The sequence below is a fragment of the Hippoglossus stenolepis genome, chromosome 5 (genome assembly GCF_022539355.2).
Source record: "Hippoglossus stenolepis isolate QCI-W04-F060 chromosome 5, HSTE1.2, whole genome shotgun sequence".
NCBI lineage: Eukaryota > Metazoa > Chordata > Actinopteri > Pleuronectiformes > Pleuronectidae > Hippoglossus > Hippoglossus stenolepis.
In genome coordinates this window covers 18745218-18762755 of record NC_061487.1, presented here as the reverse complement: position 1 = coordinate 18762755, position 17538 = coordinate 18745218, and the positions used below count along the sequence as shown (strand labels likewise).

General features: G+C 42.4%; 1 protein-coding gene across 10 annotated transcripts in view; it reads right to left on the bottom strand.

The window, feature by feature from the left end:
* LOC118109933 (membrane-associated guanylate kinase, WW and PDZ domain-containing protein 2) overlaps window positions 1-17538 on the bottom strand; it is a 74122-nt gene that overhangs the window by 28850 nt on the left and 27734 nt on the right. For all 10 annotated transcript variants that reach the window (XM_035157414.2, XM_035157411.2, XM_035157413.2 and 7 more), the window contains exons 3-6: window positions 9247-9366; window positions 5310-5534; window positions 3113-3353; window positions 2456-2535 (exon numbers count right to left, since the gene is read on the bottom strand). In XM_035157414.2, the coding sequence (XP_035013305.1) occupies window positions 2456-2535; window positions 3113-3353; window positions 5310-5534; window positions 9247-9366 (666 nt within the window). The remainder of the gene's footprint in view (window positions 1-2455; window positions 2536-3112; window positions 3354-5309; window positions 5535-9246; window positions 9367-17538) is intronic.

The following is a 17538-nucleotide window of genomic DNA, read 5'->3' as shown; positions in this document are numbered from 1 at the left end:
TCACATTACTTCAAGTTCAAGAGCGATTGTAGCGCCTGAGTGAAGGTTGTTGTTTTAAACTCTTCTTTATGGGCAGAGAAACACTCGCTAAACAGCAAAACATATACAAAATCTGAGGTAGAACATTAAAACCAATTGTGTGTTATACCTCCTCACCATGCGTGTACAATGAATAAGAAATATATTGATATATATCAAGCATTTGTTATATTGTCATTGATGAAAAATATATGGTGATAGTTGATATTTTTCATCGCCCGGCCCTATAAGCTAAGTAAAGAATATACCTGCCTAAAAAATAAGCATGTTAGCAATGTCATTATTAGCATATTAGCATGCTGATGGTCAAATTAATAAATTCTAGTATTGAGTGCATAGCATATAGATATTTATTTTGTTTGGTTAGTGAACCCGAACCCAAACAGAGCCTGAAGCAACAGCAAGTTGTTGCACTGATAAGTGAAATAAGTCATCACAGAGCAGCACAGCTGATGGAAAACTGGCTTCTGAAGATCCCTGACTGTGGTGAAAACTGATCTTTGCTCTGCCAAAATTAAGCTGAAATACTTTGGATTTGTGACATGACAGCAGTAGTGTGTGTGTGTGTGTGTGTGTGTGTGTGTGTGTGTGTGTGTGTGTGTGTGTGTGTGTGTGTGTGTGTGTGTGTGTGTGTGTGTGTGTGTGTAGAGAGAGAGAGAGACTGAAAACCAGTTTGTGCAGAGCTGAGTGGTGTTATTGGAATTCCTGTCACACTGCAGCCCTTTACTGGAGAGACGGAGGGAGAGGAAAAGAAGAGGGGAGGAAAATTGAAGAGAGGGAGATTGAAAGGAGTAAGTGACAGAGACGTGAGGTAGAGGAGTGCAGAGGAGAGAACGGAGGAGGGAGAAAATTGAAGAGATGGAGACCAGAGGAGAGCTACAGAACCTATTGATTCAGATCTTGCTCTGGTGAATCACATCACAACCTGATTTGCCGACTGAGGTCGGCAACAGAATAAGGGATGTATGATCAACCTCACTGTAATAATCTGATCCCACTGAACCAACACAGGAACTTTCTTATTCATATGACTGACATCAGTGCTCGACTCTCGTTGATCAAATTCATGTTGTTGTTTTTTTGGCTTCTGAAATATAATGTTTGGACACTTAAGATTTTTTCCTTCATTCAAGTAAATTTGCTTCCCTTGTTTCAAACGGCTTTAAAACAAACCTTGAAAAACAAAACTACTGACATTCTATGGTCTACTGTCAACAAATTCTATGAAAAGACCAAAAAACAATGAAGTGATCTGACTAATTTGTCCTGTTTGTGAAGCTAGAGTCTGATCTACTTCCTTTCTCTGTGTCATCGACCACCTCTGGCCTTTAAAAACACATAAATGAGTCACTGAATTCCACGAAAAACCATCCTGCTGCTGCAAATCACCACAGCAATCATCTGGTACCCTGTTAGAGCCCAGATGATAAATCTGAAGACCCATGAATTGATGAACAGGTTAGAAAATAATAAAAACAATTTCTGCTGCACAAAATAACATATTTTTCAGACTACTTTTATAGATTTACCTCTTGAGGCCTCTAAAATCAGTCGAGTTAAACAATTCTGGGAAAAGAAAATCACTCTGATGAACAGGCAAAATGTGGCTTTCAATGTGGACACTGTTTCTTTTGAAAGGTCTCGTTGTACGTCAATTAACGGCAGCTTAAAATAGTCTGCAAAAAATGCACTTTGTCCTCCTGTTTGCGTAGCAGTCGGAAAGTATTTCGATTTCCTTTTATTTTAATTACAAAGCTCTATATTCTTGACTCGTTTTAATAGGAATTTTCAGTCGGACAAATGGGCTCAAAGCTGAACGCAACAAACAGGGGAGGAAGTCAGAAAGTAGTAAGCAACACGCTAACACATTGTTGGTTGTTTCGCAGGATGTGTTGACAATTAGACAAATCTAATGCAACTGTTATTTTAAAACACATTAATTCTGGTGTGATGAGTTCTGCAGCACATGTTAGTGTATGAGTTTTAGTTAAGTGCGATGTCATAAAGATGAAGAAGAGACAGCGACAGTGTATATTGACTGTAACCTCATTGCATTCCTCTCAGCACATGAAGCAAGACCTATCAATACGAATGAAAAACTAGAAACCTGCAAATCTAAAACTTATGTATCACGTCTATTCTTTCTCTATTTCATAACCGGTCCTCCTCCCCAAACCTGTGGCGAACAGACTAACAAACACCTCAAACAACAGTATTTTTGTGCTCTTTTTCTCACGAAGAGAAAACATTGTGGAGCAGCAAGTCAGCAGCCGACAACACAGGTACTCAAACAGCAGGAAACGCAGACACGGCACACTCCCACAAATGTTGAAAAAGACGAGCTCGGCTCAGATGAACACACACCAAAGCTTGGAAGACAAGAGAGCAAACATGCAAACGGGTCGTTCAGACTCACCGTCTTCCCTGCATTCTTCTGGTGGCTTCGCTTTCTTAGCGAGCCGAGGATCAAGCCACGATGTTGTTTTGGTGTTGTGACTGAAGGAGGAGAAGAAGAAAGGGACGTGTACATGAACACGATAATAAAAGGAGAGGGGCAAACGAAGGTCACACAGAGAGTGACGGTGAGGGTAAGAGAAAGAGATGAGAGCAAAGTAACACTTTGCATGTGTGCATGTGCAGGGGCAAAGAGAAACAAGGGAATCTCCAAGGTAAACTAAATGGTCATTAATCCACTAATTAGCCCTCAGCCACTAATTAGTAAGGGTGATAGGAGAGGGCAATAGTTTGCAGGGGTGTGCATGTGCATGTGTGTGTGTGTGTGTGTGTGTTTGTGTGTGTGTGTGATTAGCAGTATTGAGTTACATCAACTATTCAATAGAACTACAAAGTTCACACAATCAGCCATGCGTAAAAAACATGCCACACTTTGTGAGGTGCATCACATTTTTTCCCCCTTTAGTATTATTTTTAGAAGTTTTCCTTATCACCTTATAAATAAAGAATTTACCTCATGTTACAGACACAGACATGAAGGAACCTGCTGTTTCTTGTTGGTAAAACCCTTATATTGCAATAAAAAACAATAGATTTCTATAACTTTATTTTCTCTTACTCTATGAAGTAGACCTCCCCCTTCTCAGTGTAGGCCATCTCCCAGTTGTCAGGCAGAGGACCGAGCTCTTCCTCATCTGCATCTGGGACTTTGATGGGGGATTTGGAAGGAGATTTTGGAGCCTCTTCTTCTTCTTCTTCTTCTTCGGTGGGGGGCTCAGCGGAGGCTGGGGCCTGGCTGGACACCTCAACAGCAACCTCCCCAGAGGCATCTGTGCTCTTGTCCTCGTGTTCACTGGACTCTGGATTGCGCACACGCACGCACACACACGCACACGCACACGCAGGCACACACACACACACACACACACACACACACACACACACACACACACACACACACACACACACACACACACACACACACACACACACGCACACACGCACACACAGAGTTATTCTCAAATCCACTCTGTACACACATGCAGACCTGGATGCACACGACACACGCCATGCATGATGAGTCAGAGCCGAGCCACTGCAGAGCTATGAACCCCCAGGAGGGAGAGAGCGAGAAAGAGGAGAGCGAGAGGGGAGCGATGGGGTCTGAGGACAATGAGCATGAGGAGAAAACAACATGGAGATGTCAGAAATGGAGAAACAGGGAAAGACATTGACTTCAGGGGTCAGAGACTGAGTCAGACACACAGGGAAAGTTTTTGTTTTTTTTGAGTGAGCAGAAAAGCTGGTGGCATGTAAGTCAGAGGATGGGGAGCATATGATGAAGGAGAGTGGAGCACATGAAAGGGCAATATTTGCCTATAATATCTTGAGTCTTCAAGGAAAAGTATAAGATGGAGGAGAGTCAGTGCTATTTCACAATACTTATTAGATTTCTGGGTCTATGTCTCTTTCTAGACTTGTTAAAATGTGTTGCCGAATCTCACTGGACACTTCAGGTATAGTCAGGAGGTCATTTTTATCCAGGCACTGTTTAAAACGAGAGAGGAAGCACTTTTCCAGTTTTTTTAAATCAATCTTTTTTTTCCTGTGACCAGCTAAAATGTCTTAGTCTTGATTTTAATCTTTCATGCATCAAATTACAGATACTTACAGTCTTGTTGATCTTGTTGAAATTAATATGGGGTTGGGCACAAAACCATATGACTTATAATGGCAATATAATTTTCTGCAATTTTAGCAATAAAACAAAAGTCCAAAATGTGCTGATATAGTGCTTACGCATTGTGCAAGCAGTTCAAAGGTATAACACATAATTGATCTACCTCAGATTTGTAAAATGTGGAAGAGTTCAAAACCACAAGCTTCACTCAGGAGCAAAAATCTGTCTTTGAGTTTAGAAGAAATAATAATGTGACATTTATCGTGATAACTATCAATATACACAGATTTTTTAAATCTTTTTTTATCATTTTTGGATATATCGTCCAGCTCCAAGTGAAAGTAGCACAACACACGGCTGTCAGAGAACGGGGGGGGGGGGATATGACAAGACTAGAAAGAGAGATAGGGGTAAGGAGATGAAAGAGGAGAGGGCAGAAGTGACAGGACCACGGAGGCAGGGGAAGAATCCAGGGAGTTGAGAAGGAAGAGGATGGTAGAGGAGCGGAGGAGAGTGGAGGAGAGCTGTGGTATTAATAGAAACAAGGACAAAGGCCAGTGGCAGGAGAGCAAAGACAGCAGGAGAGACAGAAATGAGAGGACAGAGAGACGATAGCTGGAGCTACAATGAGACTATGGGCAGCGATCAGGGTGGAGGTGTTAAGGTGTCTTTATACATTCTGTTACATAAGCTTATTGGAACCTTTGCCCTTCTCACTTATGAGTGTTAATGTCTGTAATGACTAGTCAGGGTACAGTTTGTTGTCAGATCTGCACCGGCTGAACTATACACTCTGCAGATATGAAACAGGACTGATGGCTAAAACAGACTCTTGATTTCTCCTGAAGGGACAATAAAAATAAGAAAGTGAGAGTTGATATTACAACTGGCTTGTTTCTCTGGTTTTACTCAATCATACCAGTGAGACTGTCATAAATAAGTCAGGGGGCAGTCAAAGCCTTCAAACCAGATTGTCTCCGCACCTTAATATGATATAATAAAATGCCTTCATGGTCAGGGCACTTGTGAAACTGAGTTTGAATCTAATTTGAGTCAGTAGCAGATGGAAAATTTGCAATAAAAGCATCAAAACAGGAAATTGATGTTTCTTTCTCTCTCTCTCATCCGACAGTACCTGGTGTGATGGCCACCCCATTGCCATTGACTATCGGGCTCTCCTCTTCCTCCTCCTCGGGCGGCTCCAGGCTGGCGCGTTGCTCCATGTTGCTGACTGACTGGTTCCTCTTCCTCTTGCCCTGGGCGCTGGGCCGGGCTCCGGGCAGCAAGGCCTCACTCACATTCAGAGGAGGGGCAGCAGGGGACGGCTCCGCTGGAGGTTTCGGTGTGCCGTAGAAGTTATCTGAGGGCAGAGAGGCACGGCAGTGTTTGTGTCAGTGGCCATATGTATGACTACCTCAGGTGATATAACGCACCGTCTGTTAAGCAGAGCAGAGGTCCACCGCTTGAGGGCAACACACGGTTTGAACAGATGATTTTAAAATGTAAGATAGAACACAGCAGAAACTGTATTTGACTACAAACTTGGGACTTTTAATAAAGCTGAACAATTTTGTGGATTTGCATGCTGGCTGATGTCTGAAAAATGAATTAGCATTAGCTGTGGCTAACAGTTGAGCTCTTAAGACAGATCTGCCTGCCAGAAAAAAAACCTCTGAGGACCTGAACTCACATTAGGATCCAGACTTTCATTTTTACATCATGAGCTAGTTATATTTAAGATGCCAGATACTAATGCTGTATCAAAAAAGGAAACTTATTCTAATTTCATACTGAAATCTTTTTCATTTTCCAGTCTACTTAAACAGACGTGGAAATAAGGGTCAACACATTACACAGTGGATTTCTTTTAAAGAAATAGATAAAAAGAAAACATATAACACAGCGAGGGAGTGAAAAAGTCAAGCTGCCTCATGGAAGTCAATGCAATCAATGATTCCATCATCCGTCCTATATGTCCTTCTTTTATAAGCAGCCACCTCTCTGACTCTGTGTTCCAGTCCTGAAAAGGAGACGCTGCAGATGTCTTCAAGTTCATTTACTGTTCAATCGCTGTTGAATGTCCTTCCAGTCTTCACCTTACAGCTCACAGTTTTCTAATATACACTTTTAAATAGGATACAAACTGTAAACCTGTGACACCCACAATATAAAAGTGAATTGACTGCATTTATATAGAGCTATAGAGCTTCTTCTACCTCACATCATTCACAAAGACACCTCGACATGACCCGAAACACACACAGCCGCCCAAAGTAGTGATTCTTCATTCAGAAATGTCTTATCTTGCTGCATATCCTCAGCTACCGTTCAACAGGCTACAGAAGCTTTATTCTAGAGGATATACCAACGTATGGTTCAACCTTGTTCAGTCTGCTTCAGGTTTCAGTTTCTTTGTTCTGTGTTTTAGGTCAATGTGAATGTAAAGTGCAGTAGTTTGCCATGTTTGGTCCAATATGACATATTAACACTTTCTCCTCATATAGATTGTGTCCTAAAACATTGTTTCTCTGTGCAACCTTGGTAGAAGATCTCTGTGTTTAACCACCTGTTGTTAAATAAGAGGAACATGCTGCTTAGGCTCTGAAGTATATTGGACATGATATGGTTATGGTGTTAACCGTGTTGTCATAATAGGCAGATCCACATTAAGTTACAGTAAAATAGACTAAATTTCTTTGGTACATTTCCGGTTGAATTAGATGAACTGACTCATGAGTTCACTGGCTCTCAAAGCCCAAACCAGCTGCCTGTTTATCTTAATGAAGATGACTCTTCCTAAACTGCATCTGTTGCTTTGGACAGACATGGGACAGTATGTTTAGAGGAAGATTGTTACACAGCTAGCTGGAGGAATAACATATTAGTTAGAGGTGGAGTTTCAATAATAGCCAATTGCTTTTCCTCGACAGCAGTGTCCTTAATGGATTCTTTCTCGGGAGAAGTATTTCCATCTACAGAGAGAAAATAAAATACTTGGTGCAGAGTCCTAAAATGCAGGACCCCAAAAATAAATACAGAAATGCCTCCAAGGGCAAGCAATGTCCCTGTTTAAGCTAAATTAATGATTTGGCAGTTGAGAAAAACCCTCTAGTGTGGTTTCTCTGCCTAATGATGCACACAAACCCACTTTAACATAATGATAGCTGTTCAGTCAGGCTACAACTACAGTGTCTTAGAAAAATACATGTCTCCATTATTACGTGTGTTATCTATAGTTTTGTTTTAATAAAGTGTTTAAGTGTTTTTAAAAAATGTATACTGTTTTTCAATAGTTGACAGTTTCCCAGTCTTTTGATAAGACTCAGGAGCCATCTTGTCTGCTGTATGACTGGGCATTACTGGGCATCTGTCAGTCCTCACCCACTGTAATGATGGTATGGAAAATTAAGAAAAGTTAATAACAGCACCACGAGGATAGAACAGACAGTGCATGAAGGTCCTGCATCTCACTGGAGATGCAGTCATCCTCCACATATAAGTATACCACTCTCTTTTTGACACTGACTGACACCGAAGCTTTGGAAATTTCATGGCTTTCTACAAGTTCAGATTTTCTGCTGTGCTAAATATACATTTTTGACTGGGCATATTTGCTCTTAAACCATAATATAGCCCTGCTTTTATTTGAAATTTAAATAAGACCCTCACTGTCAGGGAAATATTTCGTGATTAAATATTAAGTGTGAGTGAGAGGTAGAGATGTCTTATTTTATAATCCTTCCAAATGGTAGAGGAGTGGGGGTTTCACAAAGAGGAAACGGGGGACAGGGGCGATGGGAGGAGACCAACAGCAAGAGGGAAGGAGGCAGCGATGAAGGACAAAAGAGGGATCAGCAGCACAGAGACCACAGACATCAGTTTACTTTCATCGCAGCAGGAGGCGGATAGATATTAGGGAAGGCTCCACTGCAGCCACCACTTCCTCAAGAAGCGCAGTCACCCTGCTGCCCACCAAACAGAACTGTCACGTCACCATATGAACAATGATTAAAGTATGAAACTGCATGGGTACCGAGCACCCACCTGTAAAAGCTTAAGCACAACCTGAAGAGATGCTTTGCAGAACATAAAGCATGTGGAGATACGTTAAGGACAAGGTTCATCTTTATGAACCAAACTGGTTTGTAACACGCAATATCTGCCTTCAGTTGTGACCTATGGTTGTGACTCATCACAAACGTGAGTGTGCAGCCGCACACATACATACACACAAAACGTGCACACGTGCACACTACAATTACCTTGAAGAGTTTCCTGATGATACTTCATGTCTGATTTCGGCCTCCTTCAATGCCTCTTCCGATCCTTTTACGTTCTTATCTCTCGTCTCTCATTTCTTCCTCTCTACTCTCTCTGGTTTTTTTTCTAATGTGAATTTCAAAAGGAGTTACTGCACCTACAATGCAGCCACCCAGAAAGTGACAGCTTCCCCCAGTGGGAATAAGTAAGCTCTGCGAAACATACACCGTAAACACGCAAGACACACAATTAGAAAATGAACGTATAAAAAAAAGGAACACACACATACGCGTACATGTGCCTGTACCCCCCTAGACACACACACACACACACACACACACACACACACACACACACACACACACACACACACACACACATACAGTAATTTGTGTGTGAGTGCGTTCAGCTGCACAAGCTCACAAAATTTGCTACCAGCAAATCCCACATGTGTAGATGTATCCCTGACACTGTAGCAAAGCAGATGCAGACTTAACATGACTCGGAAATGGCATTCATCCAGCTCACACGTGCACACACATGCAAACACACACACACACACAATCACAAATTTAAGTAGTCAGTCTGCCTTTGAGGAAGCTGTCGTACACGAATCCCTGCAGGAGACTCATTTTGTTTACCTAAGCTGTGTGTAAGAACATCACCTGACGCACCTGATCCATCAAAGATATCTACATTCTAGCACAAGACGCCGGATTCATTGCAAAAATAGTCAAATGACTCCAGCGTAACCTGTTCCCACTTGCGCACAGTGTTTCCTGCCCAGTGGCCACAGCGCTCCCACAGCTCACCTTCATAGGTTCCACTCTCTAGCAGGGCTCCACTTTGCTCCAGTTCCATAAAACGCTCCACACTCACGAAGTTGTAGTCCACCCCCGGCACCTCCCCCTCCTTAGGCTGCCTGGTGGTACCTGCAAAATGAGAGAGAGAGAGAGAGGGGGGGTGGGAGAGAGGAAGAGCGAGAGAGGTCATCAGAGCCAAATAGGGCACTTGAGAAGAAAAGGCAGGAAGGCAGATAAAGAGCCCAGAAAAAGGACTGGACAGAAAAAGACGGCATATTTGAGGCTACAAAGTGTATGAGAGGAAGTGGGAGGGGAAAGGAAATGGAACAGAAGAGGCTGAGTGAAGAGTCATCGCTTGTGATAGCCAAATCCATTCACACAATTGAGTGTGAGTGACAGTGTGAGACGGAGGGAGACAGCTATAAAGGAGAAGGGGAAGCATGCTCAAACAGCAAGCCGCCATCATTCAGTCCCTATACGAGCCAATCCGGTGCCGCTTTAGTCACGAGTGAGTCAATATGACACTTTTACCAACTATAACTCAAACCTCCGTACGCGGCTCACAATACCGTGGCGACCGGATTATTGTCGAAACAACAGGAAAGCAGAGGCACCACATTACCATGCAGCAATTACAGCCTTCCTACATCAACGCTCAGGAGATCTCCATCAGCACTGCAGCGTCGAGGCTCGGCTCTGTGATTGCAGCAATGGGAGTGTCGAGTTTAATGAGGTGCCGTGTTTGTGTCTCTGCCAAGTGGATTTTCATCCCAGGCTCAGTCAAGTCCGCCAGTGTCGATCCCTGCTCTACATTGATCATGCCTGAAAACAGTCATTGGCCCAGTGCTCTTCCTAGAACTCGGCCCCACCTGGTAAATATCTAAGTCAGATTAATGCAGACAGAGAAGTGCGGGTGCCAGAATTTCAGATCTGGATGAAGTGTAAGATTTGAGCTCCAATGGTCCAAGAGTACATGTTTGAAAAGGGGATGAGCAGTTCTGACAAGGTTATGACGAGTCAAAAAAACAGATCCCCTCACATTCTGCATTTAAATTCCATATTTATCAAGACCCAGATTTTCGAAACTTCTGTAGAGTTTTCTGACCATGTTTGACACTTAAGTACAAATCATTAGATGTGTTTCATATTAACTGCGGACTTATACTATTATGACAAAAGGACTACTGTGAAGAGGAATTCAGTATATACAAGAGTATATCATTTTCTTATGAATAAAATAGCATCATAATTGGAGTGTGAGCTGTGAGAGTGGTGGATGTGTGGACACACACACACACACACACACACACACACACACACACACACACACACACACACACACACACACACACACACACACACACACACACACACACACAGGTTAGTCATCTTATGAAGAGCTGAACCTCCAACTCCTCTCCAGAGTGTGATATCTTAATCATTAGATCTGTATTGATTGTCTGTCACCACTCCGCTCCTGCAGTGCATCTACTGAACTTTCTCAACTGTATTTACTTCACCCATGGGAGCAGAGACGAGAGCTGAGCAACACACAAAGAGCAAGGAAGTGACATCGGACCATCAAGCACCTATAGGCCATCTATAAGGCTGTTCAGTGCTGCCATACTGTGTACAGAGGGGTGTTTGGCTGCACTTTATCTCTGTCTGTCCCCTGACATGTGTATTCAGCCATGTGTTTGTCTTTGTGGCTTTAAATGGTGATAAAGTGCCCACTGCCAACAGTAATCTCATCACGGTGCTGATCACAGCTCAGTGGGACACTGTGAATCCTCAACACTGCAGGTATGAGTGAGTGTGTGTGTTTCAGTGTGTCCCATCATTGTTTGATGTACTCTGATCAAAACTTTAAACTAGTTTAATACATTAGGAGCAGTTGTAATGTTTGCATAGTGGGGTTGTTTTTTTTGCAATGATCCGATGCATTACAGATACATATGAAGTAACAGTTAATATGATACAGTTCACCACTTGTTATGCAGTGTGATCCATGTGTTGGTTATTGCACAATGCGATTCAATGTGACACAATACATGCAGCTCAAAATATGCAAATAGTTTCATTTTATCTTTGTTGTTCCTATTAAGCAGACCGTAAATCATAAATTAACTCAAAAGATGTTTCATTATTCCATCATTTGTTTCTCTTGTACAGCAACTCAGTAAACCAATTAAACCAGTGCTTTTTTCCATGTTTACAGTTTTATAACCTCACACATTTGACAGTTAAACAACGTACGGATCCTCAGCGTTAACGATGAAGCATAGTGCAATACGCCGTAACTACCTCCAATTGACAGCAGTGCTGTGCTTTCGACAGGTAAGCTAACTCAGCAGTTAGCAGAAATCACCGGTTCTATAGCAGACTTGTCAAACTGTCCGTGTCACTCGAAAAACTTCCGATTTGTAACATTTCAGTGAAACGTGCGGCTCTTCCTCCTCCGAGAGAATCTGTGACTCGCATTAGACAGATTTGACGAATATTTGCCTCTGACAGCTGCGGAGATGAGAGACCATCCTTCATTTAAACGTAATAAAGCCATAGATACAGCATCGAGTGTAACAAGTACCAGGCCCTTCTTGCAAATATCAATAAGCTATTATATAAATGTAGATTAGAAATATAGATGCATAAAATGAAAAAAGAGCTAGAAAGTTAGGAAGAGTTAGAACCATCTCAGTAATAACAGGTAGCCTGGATGTTTGATGCAGGTAGTATTAATATATTAATATAAACAAACAATGTCAAACCTCAGTAATTATTTTATCCCTGTATGACTGTAACATAATTAGTTGCTTCAAATAAGTGTCTTTAAGTCAATCAATATTTCTTTTAAATCACTTTAGACTGTCCAGCTCCTGTATAATGTAATATAAAATAAAAGAGCTGCCAATAGGTATCATTTTGACCATTTTAGGACATATTGATTTTATTCCCTGGTATTTTATGAGGCTGCAGTTTATGTGCTTATGTACTGGATTGCATTATATCATAAGATAAAATATCTTCCCCACCCCCATTAGTTGACTCATCTTCCCTCCTCTGACTCAGATTGTACAAAGATTGAACATGACATGTGCTCAAGAAAGACACTGAAAGGATATTTGATCATGTTGACCACCCAGTGTTCAAGGAAAATTTCGACACAACTGCCTGTGTCAAGAAGCTTCACAGACCAGTACGATGAGACCCACTCCATGAACTACACTGCACGGGAAACTTAAAAAAAAATTATCTTGAAGAGGACCGTCCATCACGTGCAGATCTACTCTGAATACCGCAGCAGCCCAGTCAGCCAGGCGGGGCCGGTCGCCTTCCACTGGGTACAGCTATTGATCTGTAAGATCAGAGTGAAATTATTCTGTTGCCCACACCAGAGTAGGCAGAGCCTGCTGGAATACTGATGACGTGCCGATGGCCTTCTCCCACAGCTTCCTTCACTGGACACACCAGTCGAACAGCGAGGGAGAGAGAGCGAGAGAGAGAGAGAGAGCGAGCGTCTTGGATCTGAGCTGAGAATATTGATCGATTATCTGGCCTTGAGATAGGCAGATAGTCTGAATGTTCCTCTTTTCTTCCTTCCTTTTCACACATTTCTACTCAGAGCCATTTAACACATTACTTGTTTTTCTTCCCTGCTCTCTGCTCTTCCTCTTCCCTCAAGCAACACAACTTAATAACTGTGAAGTCGACCTTCTTATTAAAATGAACACTGTTCCCAGAAAAATCCATCCTCTGTTACTTCTGCCCCTGATACTGCCTTTGTCTATCTTCATGCTATCTTTAACCATACACCAACTTCCCTTTTTATTCCTTTTTCTTATCCTTGAAAACTCTGGTAGAAACCAAAACTGATTCTAAAAGAAATTCCATCTATAATTGATGAAGCCTCGTGGATGAGGGCTGAAATGTCTCCAGCTCAGTTCAGGTTTTTTTTTTTCTTTATACTTTTCGTACATAGCCACAAAAGCTCAGATGCGGAGCTTTAATAAATGAGCTGAACAAAGCAGGACAAGCTGCAGGTGCTGAAATAAAAAAATAGCAGCAGACTGCGAGCGGAGGCAGTGACGCTTCCCCTGAGCCGAAACCAAGGCTGCTGTTGATTATTGATTGAACGTCGTGCTCTCGCTAATAAAGGATAAAGTCGGCTGTGAACCGAAATGGTCTTTGCATCACAATCAGCCGGTGTAGCCAAACCTCTCAGAGGTGACGCTGCGAGTATGGGTATGAGCGCCATAGAGATTTATGGCTTAAATGACTTAAAGCTATAATAGCACCGTAAAGCTTCAGAGCTGCCACTTTAGGGGGTGAAGACATTCTCTAGCTCGAAACCATGATGGCCGAGCGCTACAGAATATTTTAACATTAGTGGAAGTGCAGGAGAGAGAGAGAGAAAGAGAAAAGAGAGATTACGTAGAAACATAACAAGGAAAGTCCATTTGGCACTAAAGCCAAAATAGCTTAGATACTGAAATAACTCAGACGATAAGAGGACAAATACCTTTGCTGAATAATAGAGTGGCAGAAGAGTGGCAACGAGGGGGAAAAAAAACGGTAAAAGACAGCAACAGAGAGAAAGAGAGAGAGAGAGGAGAAAAGGAGTGATTGGTTAGCCTCACTGTGCATCCACAGCAGCCTGCGACCGAGCTGGATACCGCGCACGTGTATGCATACACATGTTTGTGTAATGAGACAGGAAATCACCAAGAGGGAGCAGCAGAGCGGGGGAGACTCTGAGCTAAAAATAGACTAAAAAAATAATAAATCGATGGACTGATTATCATAATAAAGGGTGGGGGAAGGTGGTCAAATACAGTCTCAGTTTGAGTATGTGTGAGGACGCCGAGATGGGGGGTACCTTATAGGTATGATTGTGTCCTCCAAAGTTCTGGGACTCATTGTTGGAGAAAGAAAATACTCCTGCAGCATTTGCCACTGAGCGGCAACTGGACAGAGCAACAAACCTAGACTGGATACATATGGTCCCACCTGAGCCTCCAGCTCTTCATCTCAATGTGCACAGACATGCATTGTGTTTGTCTCTCAAACCCCTCATGGTTTCAGCACATCATCCATCAGAGCCATCAGGTTGCTGTGGGAGTTGGAGGGAATTTGTTACCGGGAGCCAGGTAACACCAAATCTAACGGAAACTAAAAATAATCTGTAAAAAGGTGAACAGGCGTGATGCTCCTTCGCAATAATCCCCGGGTGAATTGTGAGAGTGTGAAAGAGAGGATTCAAACATGCAGGTACTGGTCGGTTAGCTCACCTCGCCTCTGAGCTCAATACAAGTCCAACCTCACCTAATAATGCTGCATGAGTCTAATGCAAACCCTTTCAATTAAATGTTGCTATTTGTCTATGTTGTGCAGCACAATCCCACAGGTTCAAACTATTTTCCATATTTTCTAAAAACTGTGTGTAAAACGATGCATTGAAAAAAAACTTCTATTCACCCTAATTGTTTACCCATGAAAAATCTATCCATGTGGGAATATAAAGGCAACATTGGATTTTGAGATAGAGCCCTGCAACCACACCAAATGAAAAAATACCAAGATGCTGTCCTTAAAAAACTAAAACGTGTTTACCCAGAATCCTTTTCAGCAAGCACGGCAACACGGCAACATGAGAGCACAGAGGAATGTGAAGACTGTTGTTTCCAGCACAATACCCACACGTTCACTGCTGCTTTCTTATTCATTTACTGTCTCTGTCTCGCATCTGTCTATCTCTCCATCTATCTTAGTCTCTTGTCTTCTCAAATTGCCTTCCACCATTAGTCCTTCTCTTTCTCTCATTCCACTCATTTCCAATTTACCTCGTCGCTCTTCCATCCATTTGTTTCCCTACTGGTAGCCTCTGTATCCCCATTACTCTCTCTGTCTTTTTTAATCCGCTCCCTCTTCCCCTCGTTATCCTGCCCTTTCCTTTTGTCTCTCCGTCAAGCTCTGTCTCGCTTTGGTCTCTCACGTCTCATTCACTGTCACTGTTCCCCCTCTCGCCTTTTCCTTCATCCCCGGCTGGCAGATGTGACGTGTGACAGCAGGTCTATAGGAGAGGTTTGATTGAGCACGCACACACACACACACATCCTTATTTACACTACAAAGCCCATGCTACAGATGCGGCGACGCAACATAGCAACAGTCTGACAGGAGCGTCTGCTACCACGACAACACGTCAGCGCCTGGCAACACAGCTTTGCCATGGCAACAAGCTGTAATGTCTACATTTGCTTTAGAGAAACAATATTTATGTCAGATATGACACCGTGCCATTGTGCATACACAGCCGTTTTACTTGTTACAGTCTCCGAGGTGTTCAGCTCAAGCCTCTTTGCTCTGCTGAGCTGCAGGTCTGTGCCGCTCGCACTTCATCAATCAATTACTGTCACAGCTTGGCCGCTGAAAGCTCACACCTGGTTACCTAAGAGTAATTCAGCTGGTGTTTAAGCAGGGGGGGCTAAACTCAAGACAGCAGCCGCTGGTTGGGTGGACTGAGGGACCTGGACGTCACCTCTCCGGGGTGAATCCCTGGTTGGGCTGGACGGAGCTCTGCCCCCACAGATTCAGTCTATTTGCAGTCAGCAGTGAAATAGTGTGTGGGATGGAGGAGAGATTGGACTACTCACTCGGTTACAGATACATCTAGTGGGATAGTTAAAGGCAGATCGCTGCAAGACAGTGGTGGTACGGTGGTTAGCAACAATGCATCACAGCAGGAGGTTTCTGGGTTATATGGGTTAATCCGGCAAGTTATCTGGAAACTGCTAATTGGCGGTAGAAGGGAGTAGGAGCGTGTCCTGAGTGTCTCTCGCTACCATCCCCTGCAACCCTCAAGGATAGTGGACGGACGGGTGGATGTTGTAACTGCCTACAAAAGTAATTACAACAAGATCCAATAAATATAAGCTTTAAAAGATAATAGAGCTGAGATGACATCTGGTCAATGTTTATATACAAAGCTTGTATCTAGTTATTGTATAGCCTGTGTAATGCCAGGGTCAATTAATTGATATTTGATTGGTTTAGTTCGGAAGCTTCATACAAGAGGACAGCCAGGCTCTGTCCAAAGAAAACTAAATCTGCCCTGGAGACATTGGCAGGTAGATTTTCTCCCGTTTGTCCTTATGGCTCCTGACCACAGCTCCATATTTACTGTCGAGACATGAGAGTGGAATCAATCTTCTCATCCGACTCTAGATAAGAAGGAAAATGATGGTATTTCCCAAAAATGTCAAACGGTTTCCTTAACATCTATCAATCATCAACCTAATACAGGTACAGAATGAATCCTGTCTGTTACCCTGAGCACCAGAGACAAGTAGTCATTACTCATTCTTTAATCAAGTGCTTGATTGATTAGCCGATAGACAGGAAAATAATCAGTGACAGTTCTGAAAATCGGTTGTAATAATTTCAGTCATTTATCAACAAAACATGTTGAGCGTATTCTCTTGTCTGTACAGGATGGGATTTGAATATTTGGTAAAAGTATTGACAAAAACAATGAGAACTTCTATTGACATTGGAAATAATCATTTCACTCCTACTTTGTTTGGATTGAAATTATGTTTTTGTGAATTATTTTACTTTCTAAGACATTGTTATTGCACAGCTGTTTGGGTGGAGACAGTAATATGCACCTGAGAATTTGAGATTATCTTTTTTAATGAAAAGAGGATTTTGTAGAAATCTCTGCAAAGTAATGTACTGAGCTCGGACAAATGCAATCTGGTGTCAGCATGAAAACTGTTATTGTGGTGGCAATGTTTTTAAACTATACCAGACTACACTTAAATTGAACTATATTGAAAAAGCCCATCTCACTATTTCTGTTGAATATATTTTCTATATATACAGTGAGGTCAGCATGGCATATTTGTATATATATATATATATACATATATGTTTGGACATGTTTGGACACACAAATCATTTAAAAATGGATTTCTGTGTATATGAGCTTGTCATGACAACCTGCTTTTGTAAAGATGGACCTTTCAACGGCCCCAGCAGAGGAATGCAATCTCAAGAGAGAAGGCAACGTTAATTTCGGTCAAAAAAGGAGCTGTACCTTGTCAAGAGATATTCCTCATAAGATATCTGTCAGGTTCACTAGCAGCTGCAAAGACATCTGTGTCGCCCAGTGATCGGCGTCTGGTGGAGCTGGTGACTGGGTGACATTGAGAAATTACCCTTGTACTGAGGTGTTTCCTCTGGTGATGGAAATCAGCTCTGATAGGCTGGAAAGCACCTTTATTAGTCTGCAGGGCTGAC